Source organism: Caenorhabditis briggsae (genome assembly GCF_000004555.2).
Source record: "Caenorhabditis briggsae complete genome, chrIV, whole genome shotgun sequence".
Taxonomy (NCBI): domain Eukaryota; kingdom Metazoa; phylum Nematoda; class Chromadorea; order Rhabditida; family Rhabditidae; genus Caenorhabditis; species Caenorhabditis briggsae.
The window spans coordinates 9,776,002-9,790,593 of NC_013487.2; the positions used below are offsets into that span (position 1 = coordinate 9,776,002).

At 36.9% G+C, this 14,592-nt stretch overlaps 4 protein-coding genes across 4 annotated transcripts; 2 read left to right on the forward strand and 2 right to left on the reverse strand.

Moving 5' to 3' along the window:
- Positions 1 to 518: 518 nt before the first annotated feature.
- On the forward strand, positions 519 to 1,032 carry CBG26394 (the record flags this gene model as incomplete). The annotated part of the gene is made up of 4 exons (XM_045235748.1): positions 519 to 593; positions 644 to 691; positions 739 to 870; positions 916 to 1,032. 4 exons carry the CDS (start codon positions 519 to 521, stop codon positions 1,030 to 1,032), a joined length of 372 nt encoding a protein of 123 aa, XP_045098204.1.
- Positions 1,033 to 1,365: 333 nt separating this feature from the next.
- CBG03429 lies at positions 1,366 to 3,676 on the forward strand (the record flags this gene model as incomplete). The annotated part of the gene is made up of 6 exons (XM_002633697.1): positions 1,366 to 1,494; positions 1,539 to 1,781; positions 1,831 to 2,121; positions 2,877 to 3,011; positions 3,173 to 3,415; positions 3,464 to 3,676. 6 exons carry the CDS (start codon positions 1,366 to 1,368, stop codon positions 3,674 to 3,676), a joined length of 1,254 nt encoding a protein of 417 aa, XP_002633743.1.
- A 1,259-nt stretch (positions 3,677 to 4,935) lies between these two features.
- Positions 4,936 to 7,795, reverse strand: CBG03430 (the record flags this gene model as incomplete). Its single annotated transcript, XM_002633698.2, has 9 exons — positions 4,936 to 5,074; positions 5,118 to 5,314; positions 5,359 to 5,444; positions 5,491 to 5,611; positions 5,657 to 5,755; positions 5,804 to 5,904; positions 6,170 to 6,456; positions 6,694 to 7,008; positions 7,764 to 7,795. 9 exons carry the CDS (start codon positions 7,793 to 7,795, stop codon positions 4,936 to 4,938), a joined length of 1,377 nt encoding a protein of 458 aa, XP_002633744.2.
- Positions 7,796 to 8,504: 709 nt separating this feature from the next.
- CBG03431 lies at positions 8,505 to 13,091 on the reverse strand (the record flags this gene model as incomplete). Its single annotated transcript, XM_002633699.1, has 5 exons — positions 8,505 to 11,284; positions 11,454 to 11,541; positions 11,995 to 12,045; positions 12,866 to 12,986; positions 13,033 to 13,091. The coding sequence occupies 5 exons, from the start codon at positions 13,089 to 13,091 to the stop codon at positions 8,505 to 8,507; spliced, it is 3,099 nt and encodes a 1,032-aa protein (XP_002633745.1).
- Between the last annotated feature and the right edge of the window lie 1,501 nt (positions 13,092 to 14,592).

The following is a 14,592-nucleotide window of genomic DNA, read 5'->3' on the forward strand; positions in this document are numbered from 1 at the left end:
TACGGTTTCAAAATGACGTCACCAGTACTGGTTTTGAAATGATTGGTTTCGAAGTGTCTCGGTTTCGAAGTGACATTGTCTGTAGTGATAAACTGTATCATTGGTAGAAACCATGTAACCTGCTAAATTGTTCAAATTTTCGGGTTGGTTTACATTTAAAAGTTTCCGGAGAAAATGAGTCATTTTTACTGATAAGCGACCGAGTTGTAAAAATAAATAATTTTTCGGACTGTTCATTCGCTTGATGTGCCATCAGTCATTAGAAAATCGCTGAAAAACTTCTTCTCTTGAAAACAGTATTTTTTTTCGCAAAGAAAACCCCATTTCTGAACCTTTTGCATTCATTCTCAAGAGCAAAACTATTGGCCGTGGACGAGAATGTTGCCTTTTCTCTTCCATTCTCCTCACTTTCTTCAAACATAAACAAAGTTTTGTTTTACTTAACTTTTTTCTTTTGTTTTCCTTCTTTAAAAAATTTTTACATTTCTAGGAGAAGTAAATGTAAATTTGCGTTTCGAATGGCGGCCGAAGATATCGCCCGTTCACGAAAAGACCTTGAAGTGCTGTTGAAACAGATCTGCGACACGAAAAATGTAATTTTTTCATATTTTGTTTTCTCAATTATTTTTGAGTTTTTTTTCAGATCAAACAAGGCAATAATGACAACGGTGAATACGCAGAGCAAATGGATGTGAGTCTGGTGATTTCGAAAAAATAAAATCCAAAAACCGATTCCAGAATAGAATGGCATTGTTCAAAAAAGTTATCAATTTTGCACTGAACATGCAAGAATCAGATCAAAGTTATGCTATCCGTGTCTTTACATTCGATTTTCTCGAAACCATGGTTCCGAGATTGGAAAACGCTCGAGTAACGATTTTTCTTTATTCACGTCAATTAAAAAACATTTTTCAGTACTCGGACCAGGATTTCTGTGAAGAACTTAACGATGTTGAGTTGAAGCTTCGTCAGCTGATCTCTACCTGGAAACCAGAAGCACTCGAAGCTGACATCATTCAGGAGATGCGCTGAATTCATCTATCAACGTTTACTCTTCCGAACTGGAATTGACCTATTATAAAAATCTCATATAATATATTGTGATGATAATTCTTTCCGAGTGCCTTTATTCAATAAAATATATATATATATATTCTATTATTGTGTTAAAGTTCAATTTGTTGTTCTCCAAAGATCATTGAAACATGATGTGTGGTGCAGAATATTGGAAGGCGAGAGATAACAGAAATAGAGAGAAATAGAGACAACTAGGAAACAAAAATTGATTTTTCGACTATTTGTTTACCAATGAAAACTTTTTGTTCTATATAAATTGAGATCATTCCAATCAGGTTTCAGATTTCAATGGCACCCAAAACAGTTTTCATAGCCGGAGCAAACCGAGGAATCGGGCTCGGAATTGTTAAAGAGCTTTTGAAAGTGCCAGGAATTGAAACAATCAATGCTGGAGCTAGAAATGTTGAAACAGCCAAGGTTAGTAATTTTTTGGAATTTTAACTCTAATAAAATTTTTTCAGGAGCTCCAATCATTTTCCCAAGCTGATTCTCGTCTTCATCTCATTTCTGTGGATGTTTCTGAAGATGAAAGTTTGGAAAATTCAGTGAAACAAGTTGAGGGTCTTGTTGGCGATCGTGGTCTGAATCTTCTTATTAACAATGCTGGAATTCTTGAACACTACCGTACTACTGATCCTCCAAACAGAGCCACTGTTCTGAGGACCATTGATGTCAATGCAGTTAGTGCTTTACTAGCTTCTCAGGTATCTGAAAATATAATATATCGTATCATTATTGACTGAAAAATTACAGTACTTCCTTCCTCTTCTCAAAAAAGCTGCTGAGCAAACTCAGGGAGACGAATTCTCCGTTTCAAGAGCTGGAATTGTGAATATTGGATCAGATTGCTCTTCTCAGACATTGAATGTCACTGGATTCTGCAACGAAACTCTCTTAGCATACAAAATGAGCAAAACTGCCATGCTTAGTTTTGCTCGATCCCTTGTTGCCGATTTCAAGACATTGAATGTTCCAGTCCTAGTAACAACTATCCATCCTGGAAGGGTACTTACTGATATGGGAGGACCTCATGCCGAGATTACTGTAAGCCTTCTTAAGTTCTGGTAGAATCCGATCAAAAGAATTTTCTTGCAGGTCGAGGAGTCAACTTCGAAAATTGTGAATAGTCTAGACAAACTGAACCAATCTCACAATGGAGGGCTTTTCGATCGTCAATTAACAGCTCTGCCGTTCTAAATTATTTATTTGTTTCATTTTTGGGATTTCTTGTCTCTTTTCATTTGACTGTGAAAAATAAAAACGCTGCTTTGGATAGAAGCGGATGAAATATTATACAAATTCATGATCTTTTTAATCTATTCTACTTCTGTCTGGAAACCAGAAGCACTCGAAGCTGACATAATTCAGGAGAAGCGCTGGATTCATCTATCAGCATTTACTCCCTTCTGAGCCCGGAATTGGCCTACAAATCTCATGTAATATATTGTGATGGTGATCCTTTCCGAGTTCATTCAATAAAAAACCTATGTTCTGTTTTTGTTTTCAATACGTTGTTTCTCCTAGATCATTGAAACATGATCTGTGGTCCAGAATATTGTAGAAGACGCGAGACGAAAACATAACAGAAAATGAGACAAATAGAGACAACTGCAAAACACAAGAATTGATTTTTGGATTGTATGTTTATTTACTGATGAACACTTTTTGCTCTATATAAATTGAAGGAGGCAAGACATCAAAAAAACGTTCTCCAGATATTTTGTGCCATTTTGTTACCTAAACTGTCCCCAAACTTTTTGCTATCTCCCGCCTTTAACATCTTTCCGACCAGTTTTCAGATTTCAATGCCACCCAAAACAGTTTTCATCACCGGAGCAAACCGAGGAATTGGTTTCGGAATTGTTCGAGAACTTTTAAAAGTTTCAGGAATTGAAACAATCATTGCTGGAGCTAGAAACGTGGAAGCAGCCAAGGTTAGTTTCCAGAGATGTGTGGACTCCGGTTTTCGTATTCCGTATTCCGGACTTCGAATTTTTTTGACCGAATTCCGTTTCTCCAAAAAGTCATTCCTGACATCTCTGTTAGTTTCGTTTTAGTTTTTTTTCAGAATTTTGGCGCTAATAAAATTTTTCAGGAGCTCCAATCATTTTCCCAAGCTGATTCTCGTCTTCATCTCATTTCTGTGGATGTTTCTGAAGATGAAAGTTTGGAAAATTCAGTGAAACAAGTTGAGGGTCTTGTTGGCGATCGTGGTCTGAATCTTCTTATTAACAATGCTGGAATTCTTGAACACTACCGTACTACTGATCCTCCAAACAGAGCCACTGTTCTGAGGACCATTGATGTCAATGCAGTTGGTCCTTTAATGGCTTCTCAAGTAACTAAAAGAAAAAATTGTCTGATCGTAATTTATTGAAAATCACAGTACTTCCTTCCTCTTCTCAAAAAAGCTGCTGAGCTAACCCAGGGAGACGAATTATCTGTTTCAAAAGCTGCAATTGTGAACATTGGATCAGATTGCTCTTCTCAGACATTGAATGTCCCTGGATTCAACGAATACACCCATACAGCATACAAGATGAGCAAAGCTGCCATGCTTAGTTTTGCTCGATCCTTGTTGCCGATTTCAAGTCATTGAATGTTCCAGTTCTAGTAACAACTATCCATCCTGGATGGGTGCTTACTGATATGGGAGGACCCAATGCCAAGATTACTGTAAGCCTTCTTAAGTTCTGGTAGAATCCGATCAAAAGAATTTTCTTGCAGGTCGAGGAGTCAACTTCGAAAATTGTGAATAGTCTGGACAAACTAAACCAATCTCACAATGGAGGGCTTTTCGATCGTCAACTCAAGCCTTTGCCATTTTAAATTGTTTCCCAGTTGTTCTTTTTATTTTTCACACATCAAGCAGGTGCGCCTTCGGCGCGATTCAATCTGTTTTTTTCAAATGTTCGTCGCTTCGTTTCTCACTTTTCCTAAATAAAAGGGTCATGTAAATATATATATGTATTTTTCAATTTTTTCAAAAGTCTACAAACGGACAGACGCCTTTAGCGTTTTATTAATAAGGAAGATTTCTCTTACTATCATTGAACTGTAACAAATAAAACAGCTGATTTTGAAAGAATTGGATAAAAAATAAATTCAGCATTTTCTTCTTCAAAATCTGGCCCGCTTCTTCATCTTCTTTTGGTGAATGTTTCCGACGATCAAGACTTGGAACATTTCTAATAGCTGGTGAGGGGAGTCTAAGCGACCGCAGGTGTGGCAAAAATGGGTGGGCGAGTTGAGGCTGAAAACCGCTGATGGGTCAATGATGGTCCGTCGGCTCAAAAATCTGGACACAATTAATTTTTTTGAGATTTTTGACAGAATCTTTCTTATATATAAAACGCTAGAGGCGTCTGTTGGTCCCCCTGTCAGTCTGTTGACTTTTGAAACGCTTGAAAAATAAGTATTGATTACGTGACCTTTTAAGAAAACATGAGAAGCGAAACGACGAACCAAAAAAAAACTAGGTTAAATTGCGCCGAAGGCGCACCAGCTTGCTGGTAGCTAACAATAAGAAATCAAATTCTAACGAACGTTTTTCGAACTTTTCTCAGAAACCTCTCAGTTATTCTAAACAGACGAATGGCGGCTGATCTGTGTCGGTGGGCTACTGACCAGTGAAAGTGGGAAGTGATTGAAAAAATAATGCGAATTTTGAAGTTGAAAAAACATTTGAAGACTACAGTATTGTCATGAACCTGGATAGCCTGAGCTAATCAAGGATGCTTTCAATTGCCTGCCGTCTTGCTCAAACTATAACTAAAATTTTGAAACATTTATTTTTTTAAATTTCAAGTTGACAAATATACAAAATTTTAACATAAGTAAACCTATAAAATTTCGACATCATTTATGTTTTTTGGTTCCAATGTTTTCTACAGCCCAAGCTGCAATTGGAGTACTAGCGACGCCAGCGAGAATTCCAAGCATTAGGAAAATTGATGCAAGCATTCCACTCAATTTTTGATATCTGGCAGGCACTTCTCTGAAACAAAAAGCTGGGATATCGAAAACAAACTAATACTTACACTGGAGTGTAAATCAATGCTAAGCTGCTCATATAACCACAAGTCAACGCCATAATCGTGCATCCAGTCGTGAACCACCACTCGTTTTCAAATAAAACTGGCCATAATCGGGTATCTGGACGATAATTACAGAAAAGATAATATGGTATGAAAATAGTTCGAAGTACAACTCCTATCCAGAGATATTTGGCAGATGGCTGGAAACGGATGTTTCAATTTTAAATAGTTAATTGGAACTCACAAATTGAACATAGTTGGCTAGAGAGGATCCAATCCAAGCAAAGAGATTAAAGTTGAGAAAAGTAGTAATTGGGTAAAATAGATTATCTGAATAACGGAAAAATATTTTTAATTTTTAAAAAGATTTCCAAACCTCCAAAAACAGAAGTCTTATTATGAGCGGGATCCGAATAGACACTGTCAGTCATCATTGCGGGAAAGATGAGAAGAGAGACAAAATAGACGTAAAAGTTGTTGAACAATTGGACCCAACACTTAAAGCTACGGATTGAAAACTAAATTTTAAACATCAAAATCACCATTCTGAAACACTCCCAATACTGTCGCAGGGATGGATTATCCACTGAATCTTCGGATCTTGCTTCCACCCCTTTTGCCATGTAGTATTGATAGAATGGCTGAAATTCCGGATTCGGCTAAAAGTTTGAGAGAATAAATATACTTACCAATCGAACTAAAAAGTAAAGAGAGCATAGACAAACAATCATGAATGCTAAAGAAATACTGAAATAGAGAAGTGCATTCAATTCGATGTCGTTTGGAGAGACTGCAATATTTTTAGTTTTAATTTTAATACGGTAGAACCTGTAATAAGGGCCCCACATTGTCAAGCTTAAGCTGATTCTTCTTGGCTCTCGTGCTAGATATCAAAATGTGTCAACTGATAAACTGTTTATAATAATATCGCAAACATTTCATCAGTTGACAACTTTCTTCATACCTTTAACAGGAACCGAGAAAATTTGCGTTAAAGTTATAAGCAAGCGCTCTTCTATTCCAGGTTTGACGGTATTTTGCCTTTTTTAACTCACTCAAAATGGTCATAATGCTGAGAACGGATGTGAAAACTCCGCATAAATTGTTTCCAATAACCAGAGAGTTAATATAGTTATCTGGGAAATCAGCAACTATTCCGTATACTGAATTCTGGTAGATTCCATTTGCCAAGTTCATTGCCATGATAATGACAAGCGTTACGATATAAAACCAAGTGACAGTATTTGGTGATGGGGTTACGAATATGGCCATAATAACAATCACAGCAATAAGAAAACAGTTGACTATCAAAGGGATAACAACTCGGAGCATCATGAATCCTCTGAAATATCATCTAGAAAATCTACCGTAAACCCTTTATTAGGCGGGCCACCTAACTTTAAAGATTGAGCTAATGTTTCTGAGTTTCTGTTGAAGATAGAAAAAAATGGTCAACTAATAAACAGCTGGAACATTTTTGATATCTCACACAGAAACCGAGAAAAATCAGATCCAACTTGACACCGTGGGCGCCCTTCTATTACAGGTTTTACGGTATGTTTTCTGTGGAATGACTTACACCATAACAACAATTGTATTCAGAATCATAATTCCAACATTTGGAATTTGAGAAGTCACTCCTATAATTGACATAAAACTATCTTGATAATTTGTATTATTGAACCAATAGTCATGATAGTATTGAGGAGCAATTGTGATGAACATGTTCCATGACATGAGCATTCCCATTCCATGCATTGTGAATATAATGTATACCAAATACCATCTATCAATTGGTTTACTGACTTTCCGTCCCCAAGTGTCCCGAGGTGTCACTAGTCCACTTTCCGAATTGTTGACTGATGACTCTTCGGATGTTTCGTCGATCATTGTGCTGAAAATTTGAGCCAATTAAGGATTTCTAGGGACGCGACTCTTCAATGAAATAAACGGCAATTATTTGGTTTTCGTACTGTCATTTGACCTCATAAAAAAAAATGGCAGAGATAACAAGAACAATAGTTACACCATTGTTTTCTGTTCTTCTCGTGGGTATTCGATCAGAGAGAACAGGTTCTAGAGGATGCAGACAGTTGAACGAATTCAATTTTTTTTTTCATTTTGATCCTTTCTTCTGACACTATAATAGATAGAACGGGGCAAGAGAAATAAAGAGCAAAAATCGACATGAGTCAGAAAAGCGAGAGAGTGAAAACGTTTCAAAATGTTATGTTTAAAACATCTAGATCATTCCAAAAGAGTAGTTTAAACTTGAAGAAAAAAACAAACTACGGACACATTTCGTGCACAATTGTCTTGAGAAAAAACTGATAACACAAAGTTCACAGACTCTTCATCAACACAAAATTTCTGACTTCTCTAGTTCTCTTTGCAATCGACCCATTATTTTTCTTTATTTTTCTTAATAATTTCGAAAAAAAACCATAGAACGTAGACAAAAAACACATAGAAACCCATAAAGAATAGTTGAAGAGGTGTGAAATTTTTGCAGTTTGTTATCAGCTCGAAAAGCACCACCAATCCGCTTTTTTTTTGAAATTTTTCAGAGGGGGGGGGGGTATCAGAATGTGTGACTTATCACCCCTCTTTCCGCTTTAGACAAGTATTTGGAAAAGTTGAAATATTTACCTGTTTAGTGGTTTCATTTCCATTTGGTCCATTTTATGAGTTCGGGGGTCTGAAGGCACCAAAATAGGTTTGATGTCGTTGCTCAAGTGGAAGTGTGAAAACCGGAAATCTGAATAAGGTTAAATGGATTTTTATGACACGAAAAGGAGAATAACTTGGTCAAGGTAAAAGTAAATATATCCGCATTTCGTGCTTTTCAACGTTCTTTGAAAAGCCAGAAAACAGGAACAATTACCGTTAAACCTAAAAATAGAAAGGACCCCAGCAACTGTCTAGTTTAAGCTAGATTATCTCGATTCCTATGCAAGATATCAAAAAGCCGGTAACTGACAAACTGTTGGTGATATTATGATAACTAATTTATCAGTTGACTACTGTTTAATATATTTCACAAAAATCGAGATAATTGAGCTCAAAGTGGACGGGATTTCATAATTCATCTTTTGAAATTTTGCTAACCTAATTTCTTATTGTTACCGTAGTAGAGCAGCCTGGAAAAATGTAATGAGCAATTTCCACTATTCTTCCTGTTCCAAGAAAAATGCTCCATTATCTGACCTGCTCCTAAAAACCTGAATTTCGAGAAGAAACCAAGAGAATCCCCTTTATGGATTTACAAAAAAAAATAGTAAAAATCATTTTAAATCAAAAATTTATTAAACAACGAAAGAGAAAAAACCAGGTCTATAAAAATTGCAAAATCACTGGTAAGAAAAAAGTAGAAAGTATTTTAATGGGAAATTACAATAGGCACCCGTATCGATCTGCCTCCATAACAAATCTTCTCCAATATTGTGCATTTCGGAGGGAATTCACGTTTCCAATAATGATTGTAGCTTGTTTGGCTCTTGACATGGACACATTGATACGGTTAGGGTTTGCCAAGAATCCGCTGATCATCTCATTTGTGCAACACAAGATCATAACTTGTCTCTCCATTCCTTGGAAAGAATCCACGGTTCCAATTTTGATATCTTTGTTTTTAATCGTTTCCAATAGCCGTGTAGTTTGTGCTTTGTAGAATGATATAATTCCGATGTCTTTCGGTTGGATAGTGCAGTTCGGATGCGAGAAAATTTGGTCGATGATGCTGCTCACCATCAGAGCTTCGACATGATTGAACATAGATGTATGGTATCTGGTACTGGGTGTACCATTGTGTCTGACCATGATCGGGCATTCGTGATTTGGCCAAAAGTCAGGACGGCTTCTCATGAATTCATCACGTTCATTCGGTTTTACATTGGTAACAAGTCGTCCTCCATAGAAAAGATCTCCAAGCATAGCAGTGATGAACGGATGACATCGGTAGACATTGCGAAGAACGAATTGAGGAAATAATCGATTCTTAATTGCTCGCTCCAAAGTGTTTCCAATACCGAATCTCTTCAAGTTGGTCGTGAGCAATGTGTCACAGTACGGAGGCAGTTGTTGGATATCTCCGACGAGTCCGAAGTCTGCATAGGGAAAATTGGAAATCACTTCGATCAAAGCAGATTCTGGCATCTGACTAGCTTCATCAAACTGGACTGTGTCGATTCCTTTGCTCAGAAATGGGATCACAGATTGAAGGGAATCGGCAGTTGTGATAACGATCTCTGGATTGAACGACTCGAAGAAAAACTCGCTGAGCCTTTCCAAATCCAGCCTTTCTACAACTGGGCAGTTACTGAAGAAATGTTGGCACACTGGATCCATTTCTTCGACTTTGAGAAATTGATACTCTTTCAAATATTTTGCCATCTCAATCATCAGCATCGTGTCGTTGATTTCTTTTTCTCCAGTGACATACGGGATGAAATACTTTTGCATTTGCACTGGGAAATCCAGCTCAGTTCTTGATTCATCGGGCAATTCCATCCAACTGCTTAATGACACGTATCGAACAACTGTACACAAATCGGAGAAACGATTTGTGATGTCCACCAAGTTGACTGAGGCAAAGTTACTCTGCGTAACCAGAAGCTGTTGATGTAGATCCCTCTCGACAGTGCGATATCGAAGAACACTGTAGTAGGCTGCTGTCGCAATCGTCATTGATTTTCCACATCCAAAAGGAGAGTTGGCTATGGTAATCGGAACTTTTCGGATGATACTATTCACATACTCATTTTGATCCACGTTCAAACGAATCGGATTGGCTCCCGGAAACTCGTAATGAACCCCAAAGAGGTGTTGTTCTTGTGGCAGACATGGTCCTCCATATAAAGCCGTTAGAATTCTCGCTCCATTTGATCCATGCTCCATCTTATCCACGAACCCTTCGACAAGTCCTTTTCCATCAGGCATTTCTCTCTGTGACACCATATGCACCTCGTCGGTGAACTCGAAGGCAAATTCTCTGGATAATCTAGCTGATATGTAGAGCATGTCTCCAAGAGGGATCACATTTTCAATCACGGCGTGGGCATCTCTTCTGGAGCATCCAATTGAGATTCTTGTATTTTGTTTCCACAGGGATTCTGGTTTCGGGTCCGAAATGTTTTCAATTTTGAAAGTGACAACTTCCTCAAGCTTTTGTGGATTGATCATTTTGAACGAGCGGCAATCAAAATTTCCAGTTAAAACCGCGTAGCTTGCTGATGCTCCCATAAGTGCACAGAACTCAACAACACCATTTGGATCCGGATTCGCAATGGAATATGCACAATGACCAATGTGCATCTGATTTGTGAAGTGTGGGCTAAACTCATAATGAAAGATGGTTCCAGTGGACCATGGATATCTCGTGATTTCTTTTGAAAGTCCCAGCAACTGAGTCTCCTGCATCTTTGAGTGGCCTGAAGCCAATTCAGGTACTTGCATAGCAATGAATCCACTTCCAACAAACACAAATGTTCCACGGTTTTCCAAATTACCATTATATCCTGTTTTGACAGTTAACGGTTCCCGCCATTTGAGTGCAACTGCAGCTCCATTATTCAAAAATACAAATGGAACATTATCGAATCTCTGTCTCATCAGAACTGTCATTCTCACGACCATCCAGACGCATGGTGACTCCTGATTCATATCTGATGTCTTCCAGCATCCCATCTCCCTTGGTATCCATGGTTGTTTTGCCAATTCACTGACAGCCACAAGATCTCCCAGTGCGAGGTATCCAATACAAGAGTATTCCGATGCATTCGTTCTGGTTCGAGAGTTTACTTCCAAGAAACGAAGATCTCCTCGATGAAAAGCGTGAACATTCAGATGACAAGCAAGTAAAATATACTTGTCTCCTTTATCCGCAATGACCCGGTATATCGCATGATCTCCGTCCATTTTGATGAATTGCCGGACCGCATCCATACCGTATGGAGCAAATGGAAGCTGAGCAAAAGGTGGTGGTCGAAGGTTCCAGACATGAGTCTTCGCAATGAATCGGAGAGCTTTGTGATGTGTGTAGTTATCCAGAAGAGCTTTAATATTCAGTGCGAGATTGTATTCTTCTGAAGATTTCCGTATGTCTGGGTAGTACGGTGTGAATGGATGAGTCTTTGTTTCAACGGCGAGCATTTTTCGAAGAGTTCTTTCTCCTGAAAAAATTTAAGAATTAGGAAAAGAGTCATTGGGTGGTTTGAGAAAACCTTATAAAAATGTATTCTAGATGTTCATTTCATAGGTTGCATCACTTTATTGTAACTGTTCTAAATTATGATATTAAAAAAGGAATGGTCTCTGACCGAAAGGAAAACACCTAAATACCGTGAACACTCGAATAGAGTACCATCCACACTTTGAACTTTGAGCCAATTAACCTCGGCTCCTGTCCAAGGTATAAAAACGTTTTCAACTGATAAATTGTTAATCATAATTTCACAAACATCTTATCAGTTGACAATTTTCGATATCTTTTGAAAGAACTGAGATAATTGAGCTCAAAGTGCATGTAGATGGTTGGCTTCTGTTAGAGCATTTACGGTATGCTTCACTTGAAATTGTGATTTTTTCGAGAAATGCTATCTAACAAGAATGAAAACACCTACTCAGGTATACTATATCATTATTTCGAGAAAGTCAAACTTCTAGAAGGAACAATTACAAAGTTGAAAAATTGAAAAACAGGTCAAATTTGTCTGTTTCTTGTTTCAGAATTTGTTAAACAAGGGGCTCTTGTAGTTGAAAAACTTTTTAAAAATTCATCATAATAAGATAAACCGCTTGAAATTTCATTCAAACAATTTCAGAATTACAAAAAAATGTTTCTTAAAAAATTTTTTGAAATAAAATTTCAGAGCACTCTTACAATTTTGATCAACTTTTGAGAGTGCACGCTCTCCCACAGAACAATTCCGAACTGAAATTTAATTTTTTGATCTACAGAAAAAAGTTTGGCGCGATCACAATTGCAGGTCTAAAACCATAATTTCAGAATTTTTTATCTGATTTTGTGGAGTTCCAAGATGATTCAAATAATTCTTAAAAATTAATTAGTGGGTATAGATTCATGTATGAACGTTTTCCGGAAAAAAAAAGGCAAAAATGGTCATTTTGAAAGGTTTGTAGAGAAAAGATCTATCGTCTCTTTCGGTTGTTGGACATTTCTAGGAGTTCTATAGCTCAAATAAACCGCAATTATTTTCTCTACATTTTCTATGAATGAATTTTTAATTTGTCTGATAAAACTGTTTTTATAATTCAAAAAACTCATGAAATTGCACAAAATCGCATTTCTGCGTTGTTTTTTGATTATAAAAAAAGTTTTATCAGACGAATTGAAAATTCGTCTATAGAAAATGTAGAGAAAATAATTGCGGTTTTTTTGAGCTATAGAACTCCTAGAAATGTCAAAAACTGAAAGAGGAGATAGATTTTTTCTGTAAAAAACTTTCAAAATGACCATTTTTGACATTTTTTCTTTCGGAAAAGGACCATACATGAATCTATAACCACTAATTAATTTTTTAAGAATTATTTGAATCATCTTGAAACTCCACAAAATCAGATAAAAAACTCTGAAATTTTGGTTTTAGACCTGCAATTGTGATCGCGCCAAACGTTTTTCTGTAGATCAAAAATTAATTTGCAGTTTGGAATTGTTCTGTGGGAGAGCGTGGAGTGTTAAATTTAGAAATTTTTAAGTGAAAAAGTCAAAACATTTCTTTCCCGGAACTAACCTCTCCTACAAGAATTTCAATCGGCTCTCTGTTGTTGTGCTCTTCTGTTCTCTGGCGTGGAACAAAGGTTGGACAGTTCAAGTGCCTTTGAGAGAATGTGGGAGTGGTTCTTGGGTCGCCTCTGAAATCACAAAACTGTTTTTTAAAGAATGATAATTCAAATCAACCTGTGCTGATGATTGTTGTTCTGACTTGCAGCAGATCTCCCATTTTGGTTCCCATTCATTGAGATTGAATCTGCAAAAAGTACAAGAATAAAGGTCTAGGGTTAAAAAAAGAGAATGAAAAAGAAAAAGAGAAGAAAAAGGGGAGACTGAGGAAAAGGAGGAAAAACGGAACGAGGAAAAATGCGAGGGAAATGAATAGCTGGTGAATTTATGAGTCATTCACATAAACTCTGGGAGGGTCATTTTCCATTTACTACAGGTCTAGACCAGAACACACAATTCATGCTGAAAAATGAAAAAAGACAGAAGGACGATTTATCATTTGGCAGTTCCGTTTTCTGAAAGATAGGAGGAATACACTTTCTATAGAGAAGATAAGAAAATTAAAAGGAGTTTTAGAGAAAAAGGACTCATACCTACATACTGATTGATTAGGAATTTGAAATATGGTGAAATACCAATTTGGATTGGTGAGAAAAAGAAAAAAAAAGAGATTTAATTAAAAAAGAAAACCGACGCATTGCTCTTTTCTGAGTAGATTGAATATATGTCTTTCATTTTCGCGGTCATTGATTTTGGAGAAAATTGCACTTTTCGAAACTATTCCGGTGTATTAATTTCGAACATCTGCCACCAAAGACAGCTGTAGACGATTAGCTTAAGGTGTCAGGGAGAACACGACCGGAATTAGTACATAGTGGCTCCTCTTCATGTCATCGCGCAAGAAAAAGACCAAAATGTCTATTCATATTCAAACTGAAAAGTCGTTTTTTATTGTTACGAAAAAAGAAGAAGAAGGGGACTAGCGGCAACGTTTGATCTACCACTTTGAAAAGGTTGAGTGTGTAGAACATGCATTCTTTTTTATCAGTTCCTAACTTTTTTGCATCATGATGAATTCAAAAAAATTAATTTATTAGCTTCGGCCTAGAAAATTTTTTTGCAAGATTTGAAAATAGAAAAAAGAAGGGGTAGATGAAATGGCCGATAATCTTACGCGGAGGAAGAAGAAGAAAAAAGAACAGAAGAAAGGAGAAGGAAAAGAAATCCTTCTTTTTCTCTGCTTGACTCTCAGCCGTTCAAATTCAAAAGTCCGGACGTCCGCACTTTTGGTGTATGTATGTGTGTATGTCAGGTTTTTTCTTCCACAGCATTTGCGCTCCACTGCTCACAGTTAAGAAAGAGCAAGAAAAATGGTTGAACTATGAAGTTAACGGGAACTAGAAATATATATTAGTTTTTTAATGAAGTCAACGAGAATCGAAAAAAAGAAAATTGTAGTAACTTGGATAAAGAATTCTGGATTTATAATGATGTCAGGGCCAATCAAGCAGGATTACAGTATACCTTTGAACGAAATTTTCCGTATACCTTAACAGTATACCATTGAAATTAATGTTTTAAATTATCTAAAAGTGCACCTAAAATAACATCTTCCATACAGCATCGGTCCATGAGAAAAAAAAACATATTTTTCAGTTGATTTTCCACCATTTTGATCATTTTCAGGAGTCTGGAGCTCGGCTCTCAAGATTCCAATCAATTTGGAAACACTGGAGG